We start from the raw sequence: 24,153 nt of genomic DNA, 5'->3' as shown, positions 1-24,153 counted from the left end.
CTCTACTGTTCAGGGAGTTGTTTCTCTGCAGGCTGAGAGGAGACATCGCCTACCTCTCCCTTACCTTTAACCCCAGCCTTCCCACCTCATGTCCAGGACCCTGGAGCTCATAACTCCCTTCCTCCTAATGCAGTCCCTAGGCCTCTGTAAGCATCCCTAGGACCCCCCGGATCCCTTGCAAGGCCCTGAAAATCACCTTATCTTACAGAGTCCCTAGGCCTCTGTAAGGATCCCTAGGACTCCCCGAATCCCTTGCAAGGCCCTGAAAATCACCTTATCTTCTCTACCCACTCCCCCTATATCCCAAGAGTTCCCAAAGATGAGAGGACAGTGTCTGTACCTGATGGGACCACAGTAGGTGGGAAGAAATGTCAGACCCCCAAGATTAACACTTCAGGCGGGGAGCTGGAGTTCTATGGCCTGTGTCTAGTGCAGCCTCCCAGGTCAGCAGTCAGCGAGCAGGGTGTGCCCTACAGCCAGTGCTGGCTTCAGCTGACAAGAATCATTCTTGTCTTGTCCGTGGGTCACAGCCTTATTTCGGGCTGCAACAGGAGCTGGGGACAGATGCTTAAAGCACTGGGCTCTGGGGAAGACAGGTGCCCCGGCGGCAGGCCCTTGCAAACAGAAGGGCTTGCACCCCTTGGCTGCACGCATCCACATTAGACCTCTCCGGTCACCTGGGAATGCTGGGATTGGCTGCGTTTGCTGAAGCTTGGTAACTGTTATATCCCTAGTGTCCAAGCGTAATGCCTAATAGAAATTCAACAGATGTTTGCTGGATGAATGACGTGTGGATGGATGGAGAAATAAATGAATGAATGTTTCCCAATATCTTTTCTTGACTTTTTCCTCCCTTTCTCCTTCCCTCTCTCTCTCCCTCCCTCCTTCCCGTCTCCTTTCCTCCCTTTCCCCTTCTCTCCCTCCATGCTTTCTTCTCATATTCTCTGAGCCTCTGTCCAGGGACTAAAGCCAAATACACTGAGACTCTATCTTCAAGGAGCTTAGCTAGCTCAGACTCCAATCAGCAAAACAGTCTTTGAGCTGCGTCTTGAGCATAACTCTAAGGGAGCTCAGGGAGCTGGGGACATAGTGCCAGCTTAGCCTAGAGCCGAGAAAGGCTTCCCATGGGAGGAGGAATTGGCACTGGATCTTGGACAATGCAGGATTCATGGGAGCTCACCAGGCAGAGGGACCAGGGGCCCGGCAGGCAGAGGACAGATCTCTTGCAAAGACTGTTGGGGGTTGGCAAGTAGGGCCAGGGCTTGGGATTGAGGGGGGTGCTGGGAGCTGAGACAGATGGGCAGGGGCCATTTTTCCAAAAGGAACCTGTATTATAAAGGGCTGATGAGGAGGTTAAGCTGGTGGACTGTGGTGACCAGATTGACATTTTCCGGAGACAGATCTGCTATACACTATGGTTGAAGGGGGGCCAGACTAGAGGCTGTGTGGTAGCCAAGAGCGAGGTGGCATGGCTGGCTAAGGCAGAGACAGAGGGGTGGAGAGGAGCAGGGGGTATGGAGGGGCGCTTGGATAATGCCCACATCCTGCAGAGGGTCTGGAGATGGAATTTAAAGGGAGGAGTAGGCAGGGCCAGATGGTAAGCTCATTCCGTCACTGATGAATTAGTTTGAGGTACTGAGCACTGGGCAAGAGGTGAAGAGTAAAGCCTTCAGCAGGCTGTCAGATACTGACTGTACTCAGGACGGGTTGCCACACAAGTTATGATTTATTAGAGGAACACAGTCAGTCCCAGGGAGGGGTGGGCACTGCAAGAGCGCCCTGTCTCCAGGGTGGCGAGCACCTGACTCCATCAGTGCAGATGGTCCCAGTCAGCCTTTCTGACACCATCTGAGGCAGCACCTGGGCTCTGTTGGCAACTCAGCTTTCTGCCCCTCCGGTTGCTCGGGACAATCTCTGCTGGGCCGGCATCTAGAGCAGCGGTTCTCCATCTTCCGAAGGCCGCAAAACTTTAAAGCAGCTCATTGTGTTGTGGTAGCCCCTCCCCCAACCATAAAATAATTTTTGTTTCTACTCCATAACTGTAATTTTGCTATCGTTATGAATTGTGATATAAAAATGTTTTCTGATGGTCTTGGGTGACCGACCCCTGTGAAAGGGCCGATCGACTCCCAAAGGGGCTGAGATCCACAGGTTGAGAACGACTGATCTAGAGGATATCCTCACCTAGAAGCGGGAACACAATCTCTCTCTCTGGGCCAAGGCTGACCCGTGAAGAGAATAGGACCCTGATGATCCTGATCTCACTATACCTGAACTCACACGGAACATCTGCTGGAGACTCTTCCTCCCATCCTGGAATCCTGACTTCAGTGAGGAAGTAGTACCAGGGCTCTGGACTCTGACCCGGCTTGGCCCTTGCCCACTCAGCAACAGCACCCTGTAGCAGTACTACCCCAAGGCGCTACTTAGATCAACCATCCCATTGCTCAGATGGGGATGCTGAGGCATGGGGAAGGAATAGCCTACTCAAACCCACCTAATAAATGACAGAACCTGGGCTTCAATCCAAGGACGTCTATGGGGCCAAGTTTTTCCATCTGTACTTATGACGGTTTTATTTCCAAGCTCTACGATCACGTGTCTCAGATAATTTGTGGACTGACGCATGCTTGGGAAGAATGAAAAGGCTCCCTGAAAGGCGAAGATGAACAGGAGGCAGAAGAAGGCAGAACGCATTTATTGCTCTGAATTCTACAAGAGGCACGAGGCAGGATACAGGCAAGCTGTGGTGGGCTTTTAGAGAAGACCGTCTAAGTGAGAAGGCGGGCATGATGACAACTGCAGAAACAGAACTGTCGTTTCTCAAAGCTGCCTCCTGCTGGTTCTCTGAGGAATTGCAGGTAGAAGCTGATCTACGAACGCCACAGCATCAGACGGCCGTCTAATAGATCTCTAGGAGACATCCCTGGACTGGACTCTTTAGCTACATGGGATGCTGCGCCAGGTAGGAGTTGAAGTATCGCTCCTTTTCCTAGGGCCTGGTTCCCAACCCAGGGGCACTAGGGACCTACTAAGATCACCCCTCTATTCCAAGACACTCCATCCCAACCCTGGCTTTATTCCATCTAGATCACCCTGATATTGTAAATCTATTAATAACCCCCAAGCCGAATCATCCCTTACCTTCAACAACATCCTGGTATTTCTTCCACACCTACATATATTTGTGCCCCATCTAAGGAACTCCAGCGACCCCAACCCCAGGCTCTGAATTCTGAAGCTGATGTTCTGAACCTCAAGGGATACCATCCATCGACTATGAAAACCACAAAACTCAGCTATTCTTCCTTCAAGTCACTCTTGGGGACTAGAATCAGAGTCACTGAGGTTAAGGGGACAGACGCCTCAAGGCCACCGGACACAGGCATAAGTCAGAACACAGTGAGATGTGAAGAAAATGAATATATAACAATGTCATTCTTCCAGGCATGGTATAGACCCCGTGGCAGGCCCACAGTGGCATAGCCCCTGGACTTCCCACCCAGGTTTATTTGTCTCGGAATTCAAGACCTGTGAACCTCCCCCTTCACCCTCTCTCAATTTCTAATACCGGGGAGTGAATTTTAAGAATCCTCAGAGGTCAGGAGTCAGCTCCACCTAATACTTAAGTCTCCTCTATGCAACGTGGCCATGACTTGCATATTCTGAAACAAGGACCAGATAGGTAACACAGCCTTAACTAGGGTAGCTGTGTTTAGACTGCCATCTCGTCTCTTCCCGGTTTTGAAAAACCTAAAACTAGGCCATCAATGAGCCCAGAAAAGCAGGGATCTGGGACTCCTGTGACCCATAGCCCCAGGGAACATTACACTCTGCTTTGCGGTAGCCACTGGGATACTCTAGACACCCTGAGCTGGGTGAGGGGTAGGGTAGAGAAAGCAGCGTGGCAGAACCTGGGGAGAATCTTCCAGCCCCTTCTCCCCAGAGGGGCCCAGTAGGGCACCTTGAGCTTGCCTGGGAGATCTCTTTAAAGGTCACCAGATAAAAATAGAGCTAGTCTGAGAAGAGATGGAAAACAGCTGCTCCTGCCTGGGACTTGGTGCCAGGAGCCGACGGTCAAGCCAGAGCCTGGCATGGGTCACGGCCTAGGTTCTTTTCAACACACACTTCATTTGCCAGGCTGCGGAGAACAGTGATGGAGGAAGGGCCACAGAAGCCTGGCCTGCTGGAGGTCAATGGCTGTGTGCTTAGCTGCCTCCCCCCAAGGCACGCGTGTATGGAAGGAAGGGAAGATGGCTGAAGACTGCATTGGCCAAAGCTAAGGGTCAAAGACAAGAGACTCTTTCTCAGAGCCGTACAAATAAATGACAAAGCCACGGGCTACAACCCAAGGTTGATTGACAGGCCCCCCAAGCCCAGAGCTCTCCTTCCCTGACCCCTTTTTCTCTAAAGCTGTCCAATGAGGTCCGACCCTTCGGATCTCGGTGCTGGGGTTCCCCCAAGCTTAGTGCCTCTTCCGGCTCGACCCTCCCGGGGCGGGGATGGAACTTTTAGGTGGTGCAGGAGGCCTCAGTGGGGAGACTCCCACGCTTGAGCCTCAGGCTGCCATTCCAGCCCCGAGGACATATGTTGTAGCCGAGGATGCCAGGCGACTTAAGCCCAGAGTCCTCGGAGTCGAGAGACACGTCGGAGTCTGTGGGTGAGCGGCGGTAGGGAAAAGGCCTGGACGGCGCGGCTTGAGGACTCCGGGGACTAGAGCAGGACGAAGGCCCGACGGGTAACGGGCTCCGCGGGATCGGGGAGAAAGCCGCTCCGCGGAAGTTGCCTGCAGGGCGGGCGGGCTGCGGAGAGCGCATGCGCGCCGGCGGCGGCGGCGGGGGCGGCCCCTGCGGCGGGGAAAAGGGCCGCAGGGTCTCGGCGGGCGCTGGCCGCGGGGAGGCGCTCTTGCGCCGGGCCGCGTTGATGATGTTGCGCGCCAGAAGTGCCTGCAGCTGGCGGCTCGGGGGCCGCGCCTCGGTCTCCGGTCGCAGCGGGGAGACGGAGCGCTCGCTCCACGAGGGGGACATTGGTGGAGGCGGCGGCAGAGGCGGAGGGCTGCTCATGCTGCTCCCGCGACCCGGCTCCCACGGCCCCGGGCTCACCCAGCCGTCCAGGCTGCTAGGGGGCCGGGAAGTGCCCGGCGTCCAGGGCGGGGACGTGGGCAAGCTCTCCGGGCGGTCCTGGGGAGAGAGCAGAGAGGACGGGAAGGTTTAGTGTCGGGTCCTCCAGAGTCAGGGTTTGGGAAAGGATGGAGTATGGTTGTCTATCATTCGGAGATAGGAAAGGAACCCAGCAAAGTTAGGTAGAAAAAAGGCAGGTGGCTCAACTCAATGCAGAAGCTTTAAAGCCTTGCTACCTGGGGTTAGTTAGCCCGCTGCTTGCTTCGGAGACAAAAATTCATGTGAAGGAACATAGCGTGCATTAATACGTTTCTTGGATGGAACTACTGAACAAAATACCATTAAGGAGAGATGGGAAAGATACAGGGAAAAAGTTAAGGAATGGGGCTGGCCGGCACACCACACACAGCTACAGGCGTATGGGAACAAGTCTTTTTAAGTTACTACTTTCTATGTTTAGAGTTCTGAACCATACAGTTGGATTAACTACTTTAAAATGTGGATGTCTAACTTAACGTTTATATTATTTTTATATAAAAAAATTTTTTTTGAGAAAGGGGTTCGTGCCAGGCACTTGGAGGCAGAGGCAGGGAGTTCTCTGTGAGTTCGAAGCCATCCTGGTCTACAGAGTGAGTTCTGGGGCTCATTTATGTTATGTATGAGTCCTCTATCTGCATGTGCGCCAGCGTGCCAGAAGAGGGCGTCAGATCCCATTATAGACATTTGTGAGCCACTGTAAGGTTGTGGGAATTGATCTCTGAACCTCTGAAGAGCAGCTGGTGTTCTTAGCCACTGAGGCATCTCTCGGAGCCCGGAGAAACCGTGTCCAAAAAAAAAAAAAAAAAAAAAAAATAGCCCAGGGCATTCTTTTCCACCCACCAGTGTCTGTGTAGTGTGTGTGTTTCAGACACCACCGCATGCTTAAACAGTGTTAAGGGGGTTGAAAGTGGAGGGCATTGGGAATACAGGCAAAGCACACACACACACACACCTTAAAACTGTCTAGCGCCAGGCAGTGGTGGCACATGTCTTTAATCCCAGCACTTGGGAAGCAGAGGCAGGCAGATTTCTGAGTTCGACGCCAGCCTAGTCTACAGAGTAAGTTCCATGACAGCCAGAGCTACACAGAGAAACCCTGTCTCAAAAAAAAAAAAAAAAAAAAAAAAACCTGTCTAGCAGTTCACCCATATTCCAGAAGTAGTCACTTAGTCTCCTAGTTGAGACCTTGTTTGCTAGCAATCTATCCACCTCAGTCCTAAGCTATGGGGTCCACTCAGTGACTTCACCCCAAAGTCTATAATCACCCACAAGATCCATTCTTGGGCCCAGACACTCATCTGCCAGTTTCAAGCAGCAGAGAACTTAGTACCTCCCACTCAAAAGAGACAACAGAGACAGAAGGTCTATATTCTCCAATCACACCAACACAGCTGCCAGAGGAGTCCAACCTCAGTATCCTTTCACTAAAAAGGACCATTAGGAACAGCCAGGAGAGGGCATTTCCAGTGGGATGCAATGTTGGATAGCCTTTTCAAGGAGACCCACACTTATGGGGAAGCAGGTTAGGGGTCAGCACAAGGCTTCAGCCCACCTTTATTCCCGGGGTCAGGGCTGTATGTATGTGTATACACAAGCCAGAGTCCCGGGGAGCTGTTCCCTGTGTATGCCACATCCCAGTGTGCAACCAGGTCACCTGAGGGAAGTGCAGGTTTATGGGGAAGTGCTTCAAGGGAGACCTCTGCCCTGGGGTTAGACAGGAAGGACTAGAGGCTGAGACCAGAATCTCAGATCCAAAGGTATGTCCCATTATATAATGAGTACCACCTTGAGCTCATGGCCCAAGCCAGTCAACAAATGGGCTTGTTGTTGTTGTTGTCTTAGACAAGGCCTCTCTAGGTAGCCCTAGCTGTCCTAGAGCTTGCTATGTAGACCAAGCTGGGCTTAATTCACAGAGATCCACTTGCTTCTATATCCTGAGATCAAAGGCATAGGCCAACACACCTGGCCCTATAATGAGGCTGGAGGAGCTTGAGAACAGTCTTTAAAAATCTCTTTTCAAAAAACTGTTTCTGTCTTTCACGGTCCTAGGGGATTGCAGGATTCAGCGAGTGGAAGGAGTGGTGAGAGTCGGGCAGGACTGTGAAGAGGTGACAGGGCTCAGGCATGGGCTGCAATGTGGAGGTGAGCCAGGCCTGACCTCATGCTAACTGCCAGGTCTCAGGGCTGGGGGTGGGGGTGGGGCAGAGGATGCCCAATACAGAAAGGAAGAAGACAGCAGAACTGTTTACTCCAGCCAAGGAGCTCAGGGCACTGTGTCTGCCAAACTCCTTGAAAGCACAATGGATGAAAATTCAGAAAGTGGCAGCCAGTCACCCCAGGCTCCAAGCAGGGCCTACGCACCAGGGTGGAGACGAAAGCGGAGCTGTTAAGGCAGTGTCAGAGGGCACAGAACTCCCAGGGCACTCCTGCAACCCTGTCACTGAACAGAACAGCCAGGCTGGGGCCGTTCCTGCAAAGTCTCCAGGAACCAGCTTTTCCTTCTCCACCAAGGGAGCCGGGCAGAGTTAGTGATAAATGTGGCAAACATTCCAATTTAGATAAAATGGAGAGGGGGAGGGAACCAGAGAGGACTGGAGAATGAGTGTTCTGGTGGAAGACATTTCAATCTCACTTATTAAAAGAGGGAGGGGGAAGGAGGGAGGAGCAGGCGTGGCAGGCAAATCAGAGCCAGGCATATTGATGCACATCTTCCATACCAGTCCTTGGGAGACAGAGGTTGGTGCATCTCTGTGAGTTCAAGGCTAGCTTGGTCTACCTACCAAGTTCTGGGTCAGACAGATCATTGTCTCAAATAAATAAATAAATAAATAAATAAATAAATAAATAAATAAATAAATAGAATAAACCAACAGCAAACCACAGAACTAGGTATGGAAGCTCATGATTATAGTCCTAGCATTCAGAAGGCTGAGGCAGGAGGATCATCATGAATTCAAGGCTAGGTTCAGCTACAGACCCTATCTAATAGATAGATAGATAGATGGATGGATGGATAGATAGATAGATAGATAGATAGATATACATACATACATACATACATACATACATACATACATACATACATAGACAGATAGATAGACAGACAGATAGATAAGACAGTCAGACGGACAGACAGATGAAACCCCAAACCAAATTTGGGCCACAGGGCAGTGTGTTTTCTCTCTCCTCAACGCGATCTGGGCCAGACTCAGATGCAGGAAAGGAGCAAGGGGAAGAAAGTGCCCTCCTCTCCTAGACAGCACATGGCTGACACCTAACAGATCCAGACACAGGCACAGTAGCACACAGAGACACAACCTCACTTCCATCCACACACAGCAGCCGAGCAGTTCCACTTCGCTTCCAGGCCTGAATCAGGGAGCAGAGAGGGAGCCCCGGCTCAGGGCAGCAGCAGCGCAGAAGAAAGAAGCCAGACAGATTTGAGACAGAGTGTATTGAGAACAGGAGGCAGGACCCAAGAGTTCAGCCCCGCGGCAGGCTGGGGGATGGGCCCCTCCTCTGCCAGCCCTGCCCGCCCCAGGGGCAAAGGAGCAGGGTCTACTAGAGGCTGACGTTTCTTTCTGGGCAGACCTGGCCTGGAGGAATCAGGCTCACTCAGTTTCCCCACGCATCTCCCTCTCCTGTGTGGATGAGCTCCCTGACAAGGCACCCCTGTTCCCATGGTGACAAGCCTAAAGCTCAAACTGCGCACTCAGCCAAGTATGGGCACCAACCGCCTCCACCACCCCTGCCCCTCTGGGATCCCAGAATAGGGCTGGGAAAGAGGAAGTGGGTGGTCCTAGCCTCAAGTCTTGGGAAGATTCCATCTAAATGTGTCTGTCTTCTTGTATCTGTCTTCTCACTCCCCAAAAAGGCTAGTTCGGGGGCGGGGTGGGGGGGAGGTGGGGGTGGCTGGACCACAGCAAAGGGAGGCAGGGACTGGGAGATCTTGGACTACCTGACTCCATACTGTATGAAAGGAGAGGCTAAGACTGAGACCCAAGGTGCACGCTCAGCCTGTTAGAATCCAGACCTAAGTCCAAGCTTTTCTGTCCTTCTTCTGAGCTGCTGTGCCATGTTCCCACTGTCACCAGAGGATCCCAAGCTTCAGCTGGCACAGCCAGGGCTTCTGACTGTGGCCAACTGCAGCAGCTCCTCCCAACGCTACCTCCCCAGGGCGCTCTCATGAAAAGCTAACTCCTCTGTCCCTCAGTAGCAGTCCATCCACTTTCTCTATGACAATCTCCTTGCTTCTGGGGCCTTTATCCCACTGTGCCTGCCTGTTCTCTCAATCTTTGGTGATTTCCACAACTAGAAGACCTTGTGTGCATGGGAAAACTAAGGCCTAGTAAGGAAGAGGTGTGGGAGAGTCTAGGACACTCCTCTGTGGTCTCTCCCTGGACCCTGAGCCTTTGCATGGAGGTGACTTCTTTCAGTCAGGGAGATCTTGCCTGAGGTCAACATGTCACTAAAGGGTCACTCAACTAACAGCACATTCACATCTGCATAGCTTTCTTCTCCGGGATCCCAGGGAATGTCTCTCACCCCAGAACAGTGAGAGCAAGGCGGCTGGAAGCAGGACTCAGATCTGGGCCCTGGAGTCTCCCTCCATGTAGAGAGCCAGGTCCTGGAGGGGGCACTGAGGCGAGGCGGCAGAGTTTCAAAAAGCAGGAGGACAAGTATCAGAAAGGAGTGGTGTGCTAAGTCCACAGGCAGCAGAGGACTCGGGAGAGGAGGCAGAGCCAGGCAAAGCTCTCTGAGGCAGGAGAGAGGAAAAGTCCAGAAGGCAGAGTTGGGGAAGAAACACCCTGTGAAGGTGAGAATCCAGAAGCAGGAAGCCAGAGGCCAGGAGCCTGAGCCCTAGGAGTAAGGCACACCCAGAGCTTGCAGATTCACAGGTGTCAGAAGGCCTTCTGTTCCAGAAGTCTCCATGAGGACACCTCTGGGCCTTCTCCAAGCAAGACACTGCCACCAGACTCCCATCCCCGAAGCTTGCAAGGCTCTCTGCTCATCAGGACCCTCTGAGAGTTTTCTTTCTCCATTATCCCCCTTGTCACCCTGACATGGAGTCTAAGCCCCTTTGTCTACCGCTTGGAGAGGGGACATGGTCCACCCACAGTCACATAGCTATTTGGTGTCAACGCCCGACCTTCAACCATGAATGTCCATCTTCCTCACTAAGCCCAGAGCCCTATCCTGCTACATCTTCTCTCTGGCCCTCCGAGAAGGGGTCAAGACAGGCACTGGGATGTGTTACTTGAAGCAGAAGGAAGGCTTCCACACCTGGGCCTCGATCCCAGCATTCCGGGTGGAGAAGGAAGGCCTGGGGGCCTGCTTGGCTCGAGGAGACCACGCCCTGGAGGGAGACACCGGGGAGATATCACTGCTGTAGGTGGGGCTCACGGCAGTGGGTTGGAGGCTGTCCTGGACTGGGGCAGTGTAGAGGCCTGGGGAGGAGCGGGAAGGCCGAGGCAGAGCAGGAGACGGTGGGAGGCCGGCTCTGGGCAGGTTGGGCACCAGGTCCAGGGAGCTAGGCTTGGCTGGGGAGGCGGCTCGAGGTGAGACAGTGCGTGACGGAGTGCGTGATGAGGTGGCACGTGATGAGACCTTGGCAGGTTCTTTGACAGGTGACAGAGCATAGAGTGAAGGCCTCATCTGGTATGGCTGCTGCTTGGTAGGCTCGGGGCGCAGGACTCCATTGTCCGGCAGATAGCCGTGGTAGAGAGAGGCAGGCGGAGTCCGCGCTGGGCTCAGGGATGCCACTCGGAAGCCCCCGGGAGCATTCGTGGTGTACTTCCAGGATGAAGGCAGGGACATCGTAGGTGAAGGGCAGCGGGCCAACTCGGCATGGCCTGAAGACTCTATGACATATTTCTCCATCCGTGACTGGCGGCGGGCGTAGAGCTCAGCCCCCTTCCCTGAGGCCTCTGAGAGGTTCTGGTTGGGTTTGGGCTTCGGCTTGGCCTGGATACGAGGTGACTTGAGGCAGGAGGCCCACTCCGGAACAGCGTCCTCCGCAGCGGCGGGGCTGGTCCTGTCCCGAGCTATCGGCTCCTGCTGGAAGTTGGAGGCCTCGGCTCCCAGGGCAAAGGGCTCTTCTTCCATGCCCACCTCCCCGTGGTCTCTCTGCCTCCGCTTCTCGTCAGCTGTCTGCACTAGGTCCAGCAAGTCCGGATTCGGGGTCACCTTGGGCTTCTCCACGAAAGTGAACATCGACTTCCGACTGCCTCGGCGTGCCATAGATTCTTCCAAAATTCCTGTCTTGTTGGCAGGGACTGCCTGACCCTTCAAATGGGGAGGCTTGGGGTCAGAGCTGGGATACAGCGTGGAGTAAGAGGGCGGAGACCTAACCCGAGAAGCCACCGGGGCTGTTGACAAAGTCTCCGCGTAGGTGGGGGGTGGGGTGAAGCTTCCTAAGGGGCGTCTCTCTAGGACCGGACTTCGCTGCCCAACCAGCCTCCTTTCCACCATGGGACTGCGGGCCATCATGTGCCTCTGTGGCTGGGGACTCCTATCCACCACACTGCTAGCCGGGGGAGCCCAGGTCTTCTCTCCAAAATGTCGCCTTCCCATCATGGGGCTTTGTTCTATCTGGCTGGTAGTCCCTGGCGACTGGACCCCAAAAGGCCTGGCGGTCCTGTTGACCACGGATGCAGGCTTGGCTAGTGTGAGATGTACTTCACTATACACCTTAGTGGGCGTGGTGACAGCCGCATGTCCAGACACCTCTTGTTCGGCTGGTGCCACTAGGGTACTAGGGTGCATGTCAATAAGCAGGGAGCTGGACATGAGATCTGCGGCTGGTGACGCAGAGCTGGAGAGGGGAGTGGCTTCTCTAGTGAAGGCGCTGGCGGCAGATGATGGAGCCGACACCTTGTCAATCAGGAGAATGCTGGACCTCACCTCCTCTGCTGGCACCGGGGGCTGCCCGTCATCAGCACACGGAGTGCTGGGTTTGGAATCGAGCGTGCCATTCGGGGAACACTGTGCCTCGGATGAGTTCTGTTGGACAGGGGGCGTGCTGGTGGCTGGGGGGTTTTGATTGACGTCAGCGGTGGGCTGGTTGTGGTGACCTAAGTTAGAGGCTAGTGTGGTGAGTGTGGCATCGGGGGAGGAGGGGTTCTGGTTGATATCTGCAGTGGGACTGGCTACTTCAGAGTCCGGAGGGTTCGGTGTGGAGTGCTGAGGCTCTCGGCTCTGGGAGAGGTGTAGCCCATTAGCTGTCAGGAGGGCCGCATTCTCCTTTAAATAAACTACCAACGGCACTTCTTCTTCCTCACTGGCGACCTTCTCCAGGTGCCGCAGCAGACTGGCTTCCTCCGAGTACCCCTCCATGATGTGGCCAGGGACCCCTCGATTGGGGCTTTGGGAGCTGGGGCGCTTTGGAGAGCCTGGCTCTGTTGGAGACGTAGGCTTCACACCATGCCCTGGGACATGGCCTACGGGGCTCGAAGGACGCCCTGTTTGGAGGGCCTCTTGGTTGAGCTTTGGTGACCTCTGGCCACGGCTCTCCAAGGTGAACTCGTTCACCCTCTGCCTGCGCCTGTTGAAGAGCTGGACCCCTCGGGAGTTGGAGCTGGGAGGGGTGGTCAGCTGGGCTGCAATCTGCTGGCTCCTCGCCTTGGCCTCCTTCAGATCCTTTTCAGTGAAGCTAGTGCTCCGGCCCAACGCTGCAGAGAGGACACAGGCCTGGTTAGCAATGATGCACAGAGAGTCAGTCACTACCCCCCCCCCCCCCCCGTACATCTCTCTGAAATCTGATCTTTACTCGGGGGGGGGGGGGTTCCTAGAATCAGAGGGCGTGAAGATTCAAGGGTGAAGCTGATTGGCTGTCCCGGATAGCCTGTCCATCCCTTTGGATTGTCCTGGAAGGTTGTAATACAGTACTTCTCCAAATGAGTCATGCCTCTAACTACATCTCCCATGGTCCCTCTGGCCGTTGGCCGTTCTCACTCCCTGAGAGTGTTCAACTCTGTCTCTCTTCTACACTAAAGAAGGGGAAGAGGAAGGAAGGCGAGGCTAGACAAGGCACTGTATATGCTGGGAGTGACAGCACGCCCTCCCCAGAGGCCTCCTGTCCCCTATCCTATCTCTGCTTTTCCTGCACAGCATTCACCGCTGTCAGGAATCAATGAGTTCATTTATCTCCTGATTGATCGGCCCTCTCCTCACCTCGAGCACAGTTCCGAAAGCCTCACTTGACAAGTTTACCTTCCTGACCCCAATCCCGAGAACAGTGTTCAGCCTAAGGAGTCCCAGGTGTGCAAAGCCCAGGACACCTTAGGTATGTATTTCTGAGGGCCCTTTACACTTTCAAACCAAGACTTTGGTCATTCCCTTGATACTTTATAGAAAGGTGCTATTAAGTTTTAAGGTATTTTAATATTTATCATTATTGGTGTGGGGAAGTGTTACACACGTTACCCATGTGGAAGTCAGAGGATAATTCTGTCAGGTCTCTTCCACCTTTACACGGGGTCTGGGAATCAAACTCAGGCACCAGGCTTGCATAGCAAGTGCTTTACCTGTTGAGCCATCTCACCTGCCCCTAAGACTTCTTTTTCCGACTCAGTGAAACAGTATTCGGCAAAACCAGAACGGGGAAGTGGGAAGGTGTGGGTGGGAGGACAGGGGAAGAGAAGGGGGCTTATGGGACTTTCGGGGAGTGGGGGGGCTAGAAAAGGGAAATCATTTGAAATGTAAATAAATTATATCAAATTAAAAAAAAAAAGACTTCTTTTTCCGAAAACGCGTTAAGATGCAGGGCATGGTGGTACACGCCTGTAATCCCAGCACTTGGGAAAGCAGAGGCAGGAGGATCTCTGTGAGTTTTAAGCCAGCCCGGTCTACACAGCAAGCTCCAGGACTACAATACAATAGAGCGACCCTGTCTCAAAAAATTAAAAAGGTTAACACGTTTTATTTTTCAAAAAATAAAACCATTAAAAAAAAAAAAGCAACCATGTCCCCACCTCTGATTATAACACATCAAAACAAGAGACCATGCTGCAGAGCTGGGCGGTGGTGGCGCACGCCTTTAATGCCAGCGCTTGGGAGGCAGAGGCAGGCGGATTTCTGAGTTTGAGGCCAGTCTGGTCTACAGAGTGAGTTCCAGGACAGCCAGGGCTACACAGAGAAACCCTGTCTCCAAAAAACCAAAAAAAAAAAAAAAAAAAAAAGAGAGAGAGAGAGAGATAGAGAGAGAGAGACCACGCTGCCAGTTTCTTCTACACCCTTCTCCATTTTTTCTCTCATTTTTATTAAGATATTATTTTAAAAGTTGTACATGCTAACAGAAGCCAAGTGACACCCTGGTCTAACGTCAACGCCCTCTGTGTTCGTTCATCTTGTTCTCCCAAATGCTCTGAGAGGCAGCCATTGGGTGCCTGAAGGGCAGAAGAAAAAAAACCTGTGTGAAGAAGTTCAGAGATTCCTGACAGACCCAAGAGCATACAGCTCCAGGTGGCAAAGGCTGAGTCATTCCATAGCTGAGTTCGAGGTCCTTCTGGGGAAAGAAGCGGTGGGACACGGCAAGGAGAGTGGTCACTGGTCGGCCTCCTATTGAGTGAGGTAATCACTTCTTTCTGTCCACAGTGCCCAGCTGGCACGCACTCGGTGCTCAATGCTCTTGAACAATGAATAAACAAATAGACGCCTGAACACATGAGTCACAGGCGGCCGGGCGGGAGGGATCAGCCTCTGACCAGGGTCACAGCTTACCCAGTGGCTGAGAACACCCCTCCCCCACTGTGGGAAGCTAATTAGCTCTTGAGGAATCTGACCCTGCCCTCCCTCCTAACTCACCCTAATTAGCCCTGGCCCTGACAGGCTGATGGGTCTCCGGGGACAGTCTTTCTAGGCATCTTGCCAGTCTGGCTCAGAGTTCGTGGACTCTGAGAGATGGAAGTGCCTTAATAGAGGAGATTGGTGGTTCGCCATTATCCCACTTTCTAGATAGGGAAACTGAGATCCAGAGAGTACATCCCAGGGCAAAGTCAATTGGAGTCAGCAGAGAGGTCCGTGGAGGTCAGGGACAATCCTTGCTTTGTGGCTTTCTGGCTCCGTCCTCCCGTCTACTACAGGGTTAGTAGCTTCTCCCTCATGCACATAGCCCACCCCACCTGTACCCCAACACCTGGTGCTATTCCTTTTCTGCCCCTCTCTGTAAAACATGAAGTATTCAGCCAGGCTACTCCCCTGGGACAGCTGAAGATGAGATTTCCAGGCACACAGAAAAGTCTTTAGGAAATGTTTGGACAATGCAGCGACTCCCTCTTCAGGTCTGCTTCAAAACAGGTCTCCCGGCCCAAAGCCAAGTTCTTTGGCTGGGCTCTGCCTATGATCTTGGCAAGCTCTTATGCTCTCCCAGAGTCACGGGCTCCTTAACTGAGAAAGGTTTGGGGGTCACCGTGAGATCATGAAGACAAGGGGTCTGTCATCATCGAGTCCAGGGCAAAGGGCGAAGAAGGCTCCTACTACCCCAGGAACAGCAGGCCACTGTGACGCAACTCTGCTCACAGGGGCAGACATTACCCAATCTTTATTCTGCAAAGCACATTTCATTCATAGCATACACCAGGATCCCAAAGGAAACACATCAGGGGACTCTGGTGTCATGGAGAAGCACCACTGTCTCAGCAGCTTGGAGGTGGCTGTCACAGTACAATTCTCCACACAATCCTTGCATCCCTAAAGCCACGCTCCTACATAGGCAAAACCTATTTACACACCCAGCTGGCATGGGCTCATGACTTAGCATGTTTCTGCTCTGCCCCCACCCCTAGTCACACCAGCGAACAGCCAGTCCTGCAGCGATTCACAGGGCAGACCCATGCTATGTGACCAGGTAGGCACAGAGCCCACCCATGTTGCTTCTGTCACACAAGTGTTAGCAGTTGTAGCAAACAGTGACGAGGCACATGCTACATGTGTCTCACTCTCACTGCGACCCTACATGGCACAATCTGCTACTGTGCACTTTGTGTTGACGAGAAAAACCAAAGGCCTGAACAGCAAGGGGAGCTATCCAAGAGCACAGAGAACCTATCGCAGAGAACCGGGATTCTGGCTGGCAGGATCCCACACAGTAAGGCAGATAGAAAGTGATCCGGTGTTTGAACATCCAGGCCACTCCATGTCCCTGCACACTGCTGCTTCCTCCTTACTTTGCTGCTTCAGGACCAGTCCTGTGCGCCCCGACCCCCAGGCCTCACATATACACACCACTCCCCAACCACTCAGCTTCCATTGCCAGCATGAAAGGCCCTTGGGGAGAAGCCAGCTCGAGAGGCTCAGGAGAACAAAGGGTCACAAAGAGGAGGTGGCCCAGGATCCAGACTGCTGACTTCCAGTCAGGTTAGTCACAGTCTGACTTGCCCTAGATGACCCTCCCCTCCTGTGAGCTCAGAGCTGCCCCTAAGCTCCAAGAGAAGAGGACCAGAGGGGAGTGCGCCTTCCTTCTAGTACAGTCCCGCACCCAGGCCAGCTGCAGTGCACATAAAAGACATTCAACTGGAGCCTTGGAGCCAAGCCATCAACCAGCATGGCAATTTTTTTGTCACCCTGCACAAATCGGGGTGGGGTTAGAGCAGGACTTAACCAACCAAAGATACCCCGGAGTCCCTTGTTACAGGCAGCAGGGGACGTTCCAACTGAAGTCCCCTAGGGCAATGTCACCCCTGCCAATAGCAAACTTGTCTACAATGGCACTTCTTGGTTTTAGAGAGATCAGCAGTGAGCCTGGGCCATAGGGGGCAGCAGTCCTCACGGGCTGGCTGTGGTACGGGCCATGGTGCCCTTTTTCCTAGCCTGAAGGCCTATAGAGAGCTCTATACAGCAGCCCTGAACTAGATAGACAGCAGCCCTGAATACAGGCCTTCGAAGAAGATTGGAGAAGAGCTACCTGGGGTCAGGTATGACAGGGCAGATCCAGAGTGGAGGAGAGGCTCCAAGACAGAGCATTGCCCCAGGGCGGTGGGGATGCCGCGATACAGGCCTCGCGTGGCCCACATACAGCACTGCATGCTCGTCAGTTTGGGGTTTGTTCGTTTGTTTTCCATCCACAAGACAATCCCAAATGATAATGGGGTCGTTGCTCCTCCCATTTTGTGGATGACAGCCAGGCTTAGAGATGCCCACCCAGGGCCAAACAACTCCAAGCGGCAGAGCTGGGGTTATGGACGCAGAAAGTCCGACTGGGAAGTGAGATGCCTTAACCACTGGGCTTTCTAGCTCAGAGCTTCAGTGGGAGGGTCATCAAGGTTCCCGGAAGATGTCTGCAGAGCCCTGTCTCCTTACCCCATCAATGCCCCTCGGATACTTTCTCTCACTTGTTTCTCTCAGGGAGGAGAGTTGATGACCTTATTCTCACTAAGGTAGCAATGGATGATAGGGAATGGTGGTCGTGTAGGAAGACCATAAGGCTAGAATCAGTAAATTCCCCGCCCTGCTGTAGCAGGAATAAGCCCTCTCTCCAAATCCCAGTCCTTATTGCTTTCTGTAGGCAGCCCCTCCCCCCATTCTGCCCTTCACTAGACCTGTCTGAAGAACGGGAGGGGGGGATCTGAGGTAAGGGAAGAGAGGCCAGAGAGGTCAGGACAGTGAGAATTCAAGGAAATGTTACTCCACACTACTGCCGCCGATGGGAGTGTCCCAGGCCAGGCTGGTGGGTAGGAGTGGGAGCCAGAGATGGGAACAGAGGTTGACGGGGGAGGCAGCCCATTGTGGCGGCCCGGGAGCCTTGGCAACAGGCTGGGTAAACTGGCTCCCCCCCAGTGGGGTCAGGAAGGACCCAATGTCCCAGCCACTACACAACCTCTGGCTGGGCTGGGGCAGGAAGATGTGGAGGTCTGAGTAAGTAAGAGCACAGCCACTCCGCCAGCCCAGCCTCACATCCTCCCTGCAGAGAGGGAAGTGACACAGACCCCCGAGAGGTGTGTCCACGCCAGAAGCATGTGGACAAAGACCAACATATCACTCTGTAGAATGAGCCACACTTGGGCGAGGAGGGGCATGCAGGCATAGGGGCAGGGATCCCTAGAGCCAGCCGGCTCTAGCCTGGCTAACAGGCTGACAGAAGTCCCCGTTTGCCTCTTTCCTAGTACTGGGAGAGAAAATAGGCCAGACAGGGGATGCCACATGCCCTGAGTCACACCCCAAACCCCAAAGGCCCCCCCAAACGCTCTGCTTACTCACTCTGACTGGGTCCTCCCCGCAGCCCAGCTTCCTCAGGATGCCGCTGGCCTCTGTTCCCAGAGCCTCCGGGACAGGCAGCCAAGCTCCTGGCCGATGGAAGAGAGGAAAATCCCACCTTGACAGTCGCCGGAGGAGCTAGATATGACTTCTCTCCTCCACAGATGACTCAGCCCGGCTCTTTATCAGGAAAACGATTCTGCAACCGCCTTTTAAATGGCCTCTCCACCTCCAGTCTCTCCCCCGCCAATCAACCCACCCCACGCTGCCAGATTCACCAGATTCAACAGTCCTCCCTCCCTGCCCTATGTTTTTCTCCTGCTCAGAGCCCCAAACCATGGGAGAGGCAGAAGGGTCCTCCCTCCTCACCCAGGCATCCAACGGTCCTGACAGCTAAGTCTGCCTGAGCAGTCCTCGCCTTCTCTCTGTGTCCTTAGCAATGGCTGAGAACAACAGCTCCCAGTCCCCACTCCTGCCTGTGAGTTCCTGTCAGGAAACAGGGGTGCACAAACCTCTACACTTGGAACCTTCTCCTTCCCATCCCATATGTCCCATGCCCAGAGCCTCTTGGCCAATTCGAATGTGACCAGCCCCTCCCCAAAGACATCCCTGCCTGTGAGTGTCTGAACTGCATGGCCGGGGGCATCATGACTTGTGGAGCTGTAGCACTCCAGGGAGGGCTTGGGGTCTGCTAGGGACTCTGACAGGGCCGTGCCTCACTCTCACAGCAGCCCTGAGGCTACCAGCGACCTCATCTCTACCTTAGAGAAGATGAGTCTTGCGGAGATGCTGTGCCTTGGATAAGTCACACAGCTAGTTGGGAACCAAGCTATAGATCACACTCAGGGCGACCCTCCCAATGTTTTTTTTCATGACGTCCGTGGTCTGGGTCTTCAGTCCCCCATATAGCCTAACCCGAGGGCAGGGCTACACATGCTTCACGCCTCACTCCTCTCTGCCCACACCCTCTCAGTGATAATGACAGCTGTCACAGTCTGACTGCTGAGTTCCAGATGCTGAAAACGAAGGCTCGAGGCTCTCTCCTCAAATCCTCACAGCAATTCTCGAAGGAAGAACTGCTTCTGACAGCCAGCTTAGAAATGAGAAAGGCACTGAACATCCTGGCTCTCACAGTTGCCAAGAGATAGAACCGACCACATGGATCGAGCCTGGGATGCTTTCCTCGCTGAAGCGCCACCTGCAGAGACTATTCAAGCGGACCTCTAAACCCTGCCATTCCATCCAGGAAGCCCCGCTCAATCCTCCCAGGCTCAGTAGCATCCTCTGCTCAGTCAGGCCCAGAGGCCTCACAGCAGGAAGAGGACTCACAGGAAGCAGAAGGATGAGGGCTCTACCGGGAACTCCTGGTTTCCCCCTCCTGTGGGAAGGCCCAGGCACAGACAGAGGAGGGAAGACTGACCCTTGGCTAGGCTGACAGCTGTCTCTGCAGGTAAAAGGCACCCTGCAGACTTCTGGCTGACCAAGGCCTTGCTGCAAGGTCCTGGCAGGACCTGGCTGTCATAGCATTCCTCTCGCCTGTTCTAGGTGGCCTTGGCTGGATCGCTAATGAATACTGGGTAAATTTCAGAATTTTAGAAATGGTAGTCAGAGAGCTGGGGATACAGTTCCATGCCGGGTACTTGTCTGGCCCACACAAAGGCCTTGGATACGTCTCCTAGCCCTGTGTGAAACGGGGCGTGGTGGCACGCGCCTGTAATCTCAGCATTAGAGAGCTGGAGGCAGGAAGAGAAGTTCATGGTCATGCTTGGCTATCCAGCAGGCTTGAGGCCTGCTGGGCTACATGAGACTTAGCATGGTGTTGTTGTAGGCCTTTAATCCCAGCACTCAGGAGGCAGAGACAGAGACAGGTGGGTCTCTAGGAGTTTCAGGCCAGTCAAGGCTACACAGTGAGACCTGGTATCCAAAAAAAAAAAAAAATTGATCAATTATTAAGAAAAAGAATGGGCTGGGAAAGTGTCTCAGAGGTTTACAGGGCCTGCTGCTTTTGCAGAAGACCGGGATTCGGTTCCCAGCACCCACATGGTGGCTGAGAACCACCTGTAACTCCAACTCTTGAAGATCCAACACTCGCTTCTGGCCTTCATGGGCACTGTACACACTTGGGGTACAGACATACGTGCAGGCAAAACACCCACACACATAAAAATAAAAATAAATCAATTAAAAAACCCAAACAAAACAGGGCAGGCAATGGCGGCACACACTTTTAATCCTACCTCTAAGGAGGCAGAGCAAGGGAGATCCTTATGAGTTCCAGACCAGACTGGTCTATGTCCAGTTCCAGGCCAGAATCTAAAATGGGAACCAGAGGCAGGCTAGTTCAGGCCTAGAAGGACAAGAGCCTGTAACAGAGGTAAGGCTAGCAGCCTGCGGGCCCTCAAGTCCCGTGGAAGACTCAGGAGCACAAGAGGAATCATACACAAAACTCCGGAGACCCAAAGGTCCAGAAACACTAAGGTGGTGAGCCAGGATAGGAAAGAGAACTTTCCCTTTCCTGTGCTCATATCCAGGGCCTGCCACACTCTGGGCCCCACACAAAGCGGTGGCCTTTCTCCTGAGTGCTGTGCCAAGGCCTGCCTAGAGCTTCGCTAAGTGGCTTAACCCTGGCAGAGCTATCAGTAGGAGAGCTTGGAGAGGTGGACTGAAGGACTAGCGCCCCCACATCCAACACCTCCTCATTTGTTCCCTCACTCAGCCCTGGAGCCCAATTCCAGATTCTTCTGGATTCCAGACTGGCAAGTGGTTCCTAGAGGGTGAGGGGGACATTGAGGAAAGAACAGCCAAGCCGTGGGTGGAACGAGAGATGAAACCTCAAGTTGTCGTGTCAAACCTGAGAAGAATATTCCACAGGATACCAAGAGAGCACAGAGCCTGGAAGGAGAGCCGTCAGGATAAAGCGGTCCACAGGCTTCCTGCAGAGGACAGCATTTGCTTTAGGTTTTTGTAAGAGGAAACAAGGGATGCTCCGAGCACCAGGGGCTGTTTTCAGAGACTAAAAGACTCAAAGGTAGCCTGGCCCTAACCTACCCCCATGGCCCAAAGCAAGAAGGAGAGAGGAAACCGTTGATGAAGGGAAAAAAAAACAAAACAAAACGACAGCAGGCTTGCCTGGAGTCCCGTTTGCGTGCAGTGAGGCGGGTAGCATTTCACAGGAGCCCAGGAGCTTCAAGGCTCTGCCCCGGGCTACATGCACAGCGGGATCTGCCTTGGGCCTCTGGGTGGTTATATAACCACACCTCTCCGTCCCAGTCAGTCAGGACCCTCTGCCTCCTCCACTCTGCCATCTGTGTCTGCTACTTCCTTCATATAGAAGAGGCTGCTGTGTGTGTGTGTGTGGGGGGGGGGGGGATGAAGGCCAGCCCTGTGGTAAATTCTCCACATTCCTTCCTCTCAGAAAAATAAATAACCCGGGAGAAAAACCACAGGAGGAATGATAAGGACAGCTCAGGCACGCTGGTACTCTGGAGACTCGCCGGGGTAGACAACATGGGAGCCCAGCTCTGCCCAGTGCCTTTCCTGGGATGGGGCCCGAGGCTGCCTCTCACAGGGGATAGAAGACCAAACTGGGGGCCCCGGCTTCCTCGCAGGTGACACAGGTGCTAGGAGTCCCTATGGTATGGCTGACAGACAGACAGACAGACAGACAGACACACACACACACACACAAGTAGACCATCTGCTTCATAGCCACTGCTCAGCGACTGAGATGCAGAGGGAGCTCTCAGGTTTATGGCACAGTGGTCACTACAGCAAACCTGTCAGGAGTGAGGTGGCTCCCTTCTTTCTCACGTAGCCGCCACCACCCCACATCCATAAAGCAGGTCGCCCTCCTTTGTGTACCATCGTTCTTCCAATATTGTACTTTATCCTTGTGAGCTGCAAGTATTCTTATCTTCATTTTAAAGATAAAGGCTCTGAAGGATTGGAGGATTCCCTAAGGCATTAGGCTGGAGTCAACTGTGGCTCTCCACACCTGCCTTCACACTCCCATCCTGTCAGCTGGCGCCTCCTCCAGGTAGCCCACCCACCTTTCCACCTACTGTGCAACAGGTCGGCAGTCATCCACGCTTAGTAAATCTCTGCGGCTCTGAGTAAGTCTCGGCTTCCTCAATAAAACAAGGCTAAGTAGCTAAGAGTGGTGGCAAACGGGTCTACATAACGACTCTGTCTCTCTCTCTCTCTCTCTCTCTCTCTCTGTGAATGTGTGTGCATGTACGTGTGTGTGTGTGTGTGTGTTTGTGTGAGTGTGCTCATGCATGCATGTGTGAGTGTGTGCATGTATATTTGTGTGTGTATGTGTGTGTATGTGTGAGTGTGTGTATATGTGTGTGTATGTGTATGTGTATATATGTATGTGAGTGCATGTGTGTGAGTGTGTGTGTATGTGTGTGTGAGTGTGTGTATGTATGTATCTGTGTGAGTGTATGAGTGTGTGTATGTGTACGTGTGTGCATGTATGTGTGTATGTGTGTGTGTGTTTATGTGTGTATGTATGTGTGAGTGTGTGTTTATGTGTGTGAGTGTGTGTGTAAGTGTGTATGTGTGTATGTATGTGTGCACGTATGTGTGTGTGAGTGTGTGTGTGTGTTTATGTGTGTGGATGTGAGTGTGTATGTATGTGTGCACGTGCGTGTGTGTGTGTGTGTGTGTGTGTGTGTGTGTGTGTGTGTGTGTGTGTGTAAAACAAGAGTAGACCATCTGCTTCATAGTCACTGCTCACCAACTGAGATGCAAAGGTAGCTCAAAGGTTTATGACACTGACCACTCCCGCAGGAGTTAGCTCCAGCCCTTGCCAGCTCTGCAGAGCTTACCAAGGCTGGGGTTCCTGATTCCTCACGCCCTCTGCCTCTCTTCCCCAGCTAGCCTCTGCTTGGTCTACAACCAAGTATAGTCCCACCCCATTTCCAATACCCAGAGGACCCCAAAAGCAACCTCTAGTCAAAGTGCTATAGCAGAAGAGAACAGTTCACCTGCCAGGCCCCCCAAGGCCACGCCCCAGGTCCGAAATCCTAGAGGCAGCCTACATAGATAGGTTCTGGTTGGACATCCATCCAAGAAGGCACCAGAACTCCAGGGAACTAGAAGATGCTAACTCATCAGTTTCTAGGCCTAACTGCACCCTGGGCCGAACAGGAATCCTACAGAGACACCACGCCAGCCAGTTCTTCCTTCTCATCTCCTCAAACTACAAAAGAAGACAGGAGGTCAAAACGATTGATTCTGGTGTCTGTCCTGTTGCATTTGGGTGGCCTTGAGTGAATTCCTGTACCTAGTTTACCTAGCTCCTCCAAGTGGGGCTTGCACAGGGACCGATGCTTGCCAGAGAACAGTGCCTCCCATTTCTAGCCGATGCTAAACATTTTGGGTGGAACTCTGATTCTTAATATCTTCATAGCTACGTAAGTTTCAAATGTGTCCTAGAAAACACACACCAAGCCCTTGACCTCAGGTATGTCACGTCTTAGGGAGAGGATCATCAGACAAATTTTTAAAAAAACTGGGCATGTATAGTACAGACCCCTGAATTCTACCAACATTTACTGCACAAATTATATACTGTCCACAGCCATAATGAAAAGTAGCACAAAAATGTGTGACTTTTAGTAAGGGATCAGATAATGAATACACACATAATTCTGAGCCTGTGGAGAGTGACTTGCAAAGGTAGCCATAACAATCAATGTCACCATAGAGAAAGCACGGCTGAGTGAAGCCAGGAGGAAGGTGGGGATGGTGAGACACGGACATCTGGGGAGGGGAGAGTGGCTTCGCGGACAGACAG

The 24,153-nt window shown here is 53.1% G+C and overlaps 1 protein-coding gene across 2 annotated transcripts in view; it reads right to left on the bottom strand.

Moving 5' to 3' along the window:
* Positions 1–2,682: 2,682 nt before the first annotated feature.
* Positions 2,683–24,153, bottom strand: part of Synpo (synaptopodin) — a 55,986-nt gene continuing 34,515 nt past the window's right edge. Inside the window, exons 1-3 of one of the 2 annotated variants that reach the window (XM_052155385.1) lie at positions 18,354–18,519; positions 10,443–12,829; positions 2,683–5,180 (exon numbers count right to left, since the gene is read on the bottom strand). In XM_052155385.1, coding sequence (XP_052011345.1) covers positions 4,512–5,180; positions 10,443–12,494 — 2,721 coding nt within the window. In that variant the 5' untranslated portion in view covers positions 12,495–12,829; positions 18,354–18,519 and the 3' untranslated portion in view covers positions 2,683–4,511. Of the gene's footprint in view, positions 5,181–10,442; positions 12,830–18,353; positions 18,520–24,153 lie in introns of those variants that run through there. The other variant, XM_052155384.1, reaches the window with a different exon arrangement.

This window comes from Apodemus sylvaticus, chromosome 13 (genome assembly GCF_947179515.1).
Source record: "Apodemus sylvaticus chromosome 13, mApoSyl1.1, whole genome shotgun sequence".
Lineage (NCBI taxonomy): Eukaryota > Metazoa > Chordata > Mammalia > Rodentia > Muridae > Apodemus > Apodemus sylvaticus.
Note: the sequence above shows the minus strand (reverse complement) of the source record. Positions and strands in the feature narration are given on the sequence as shown.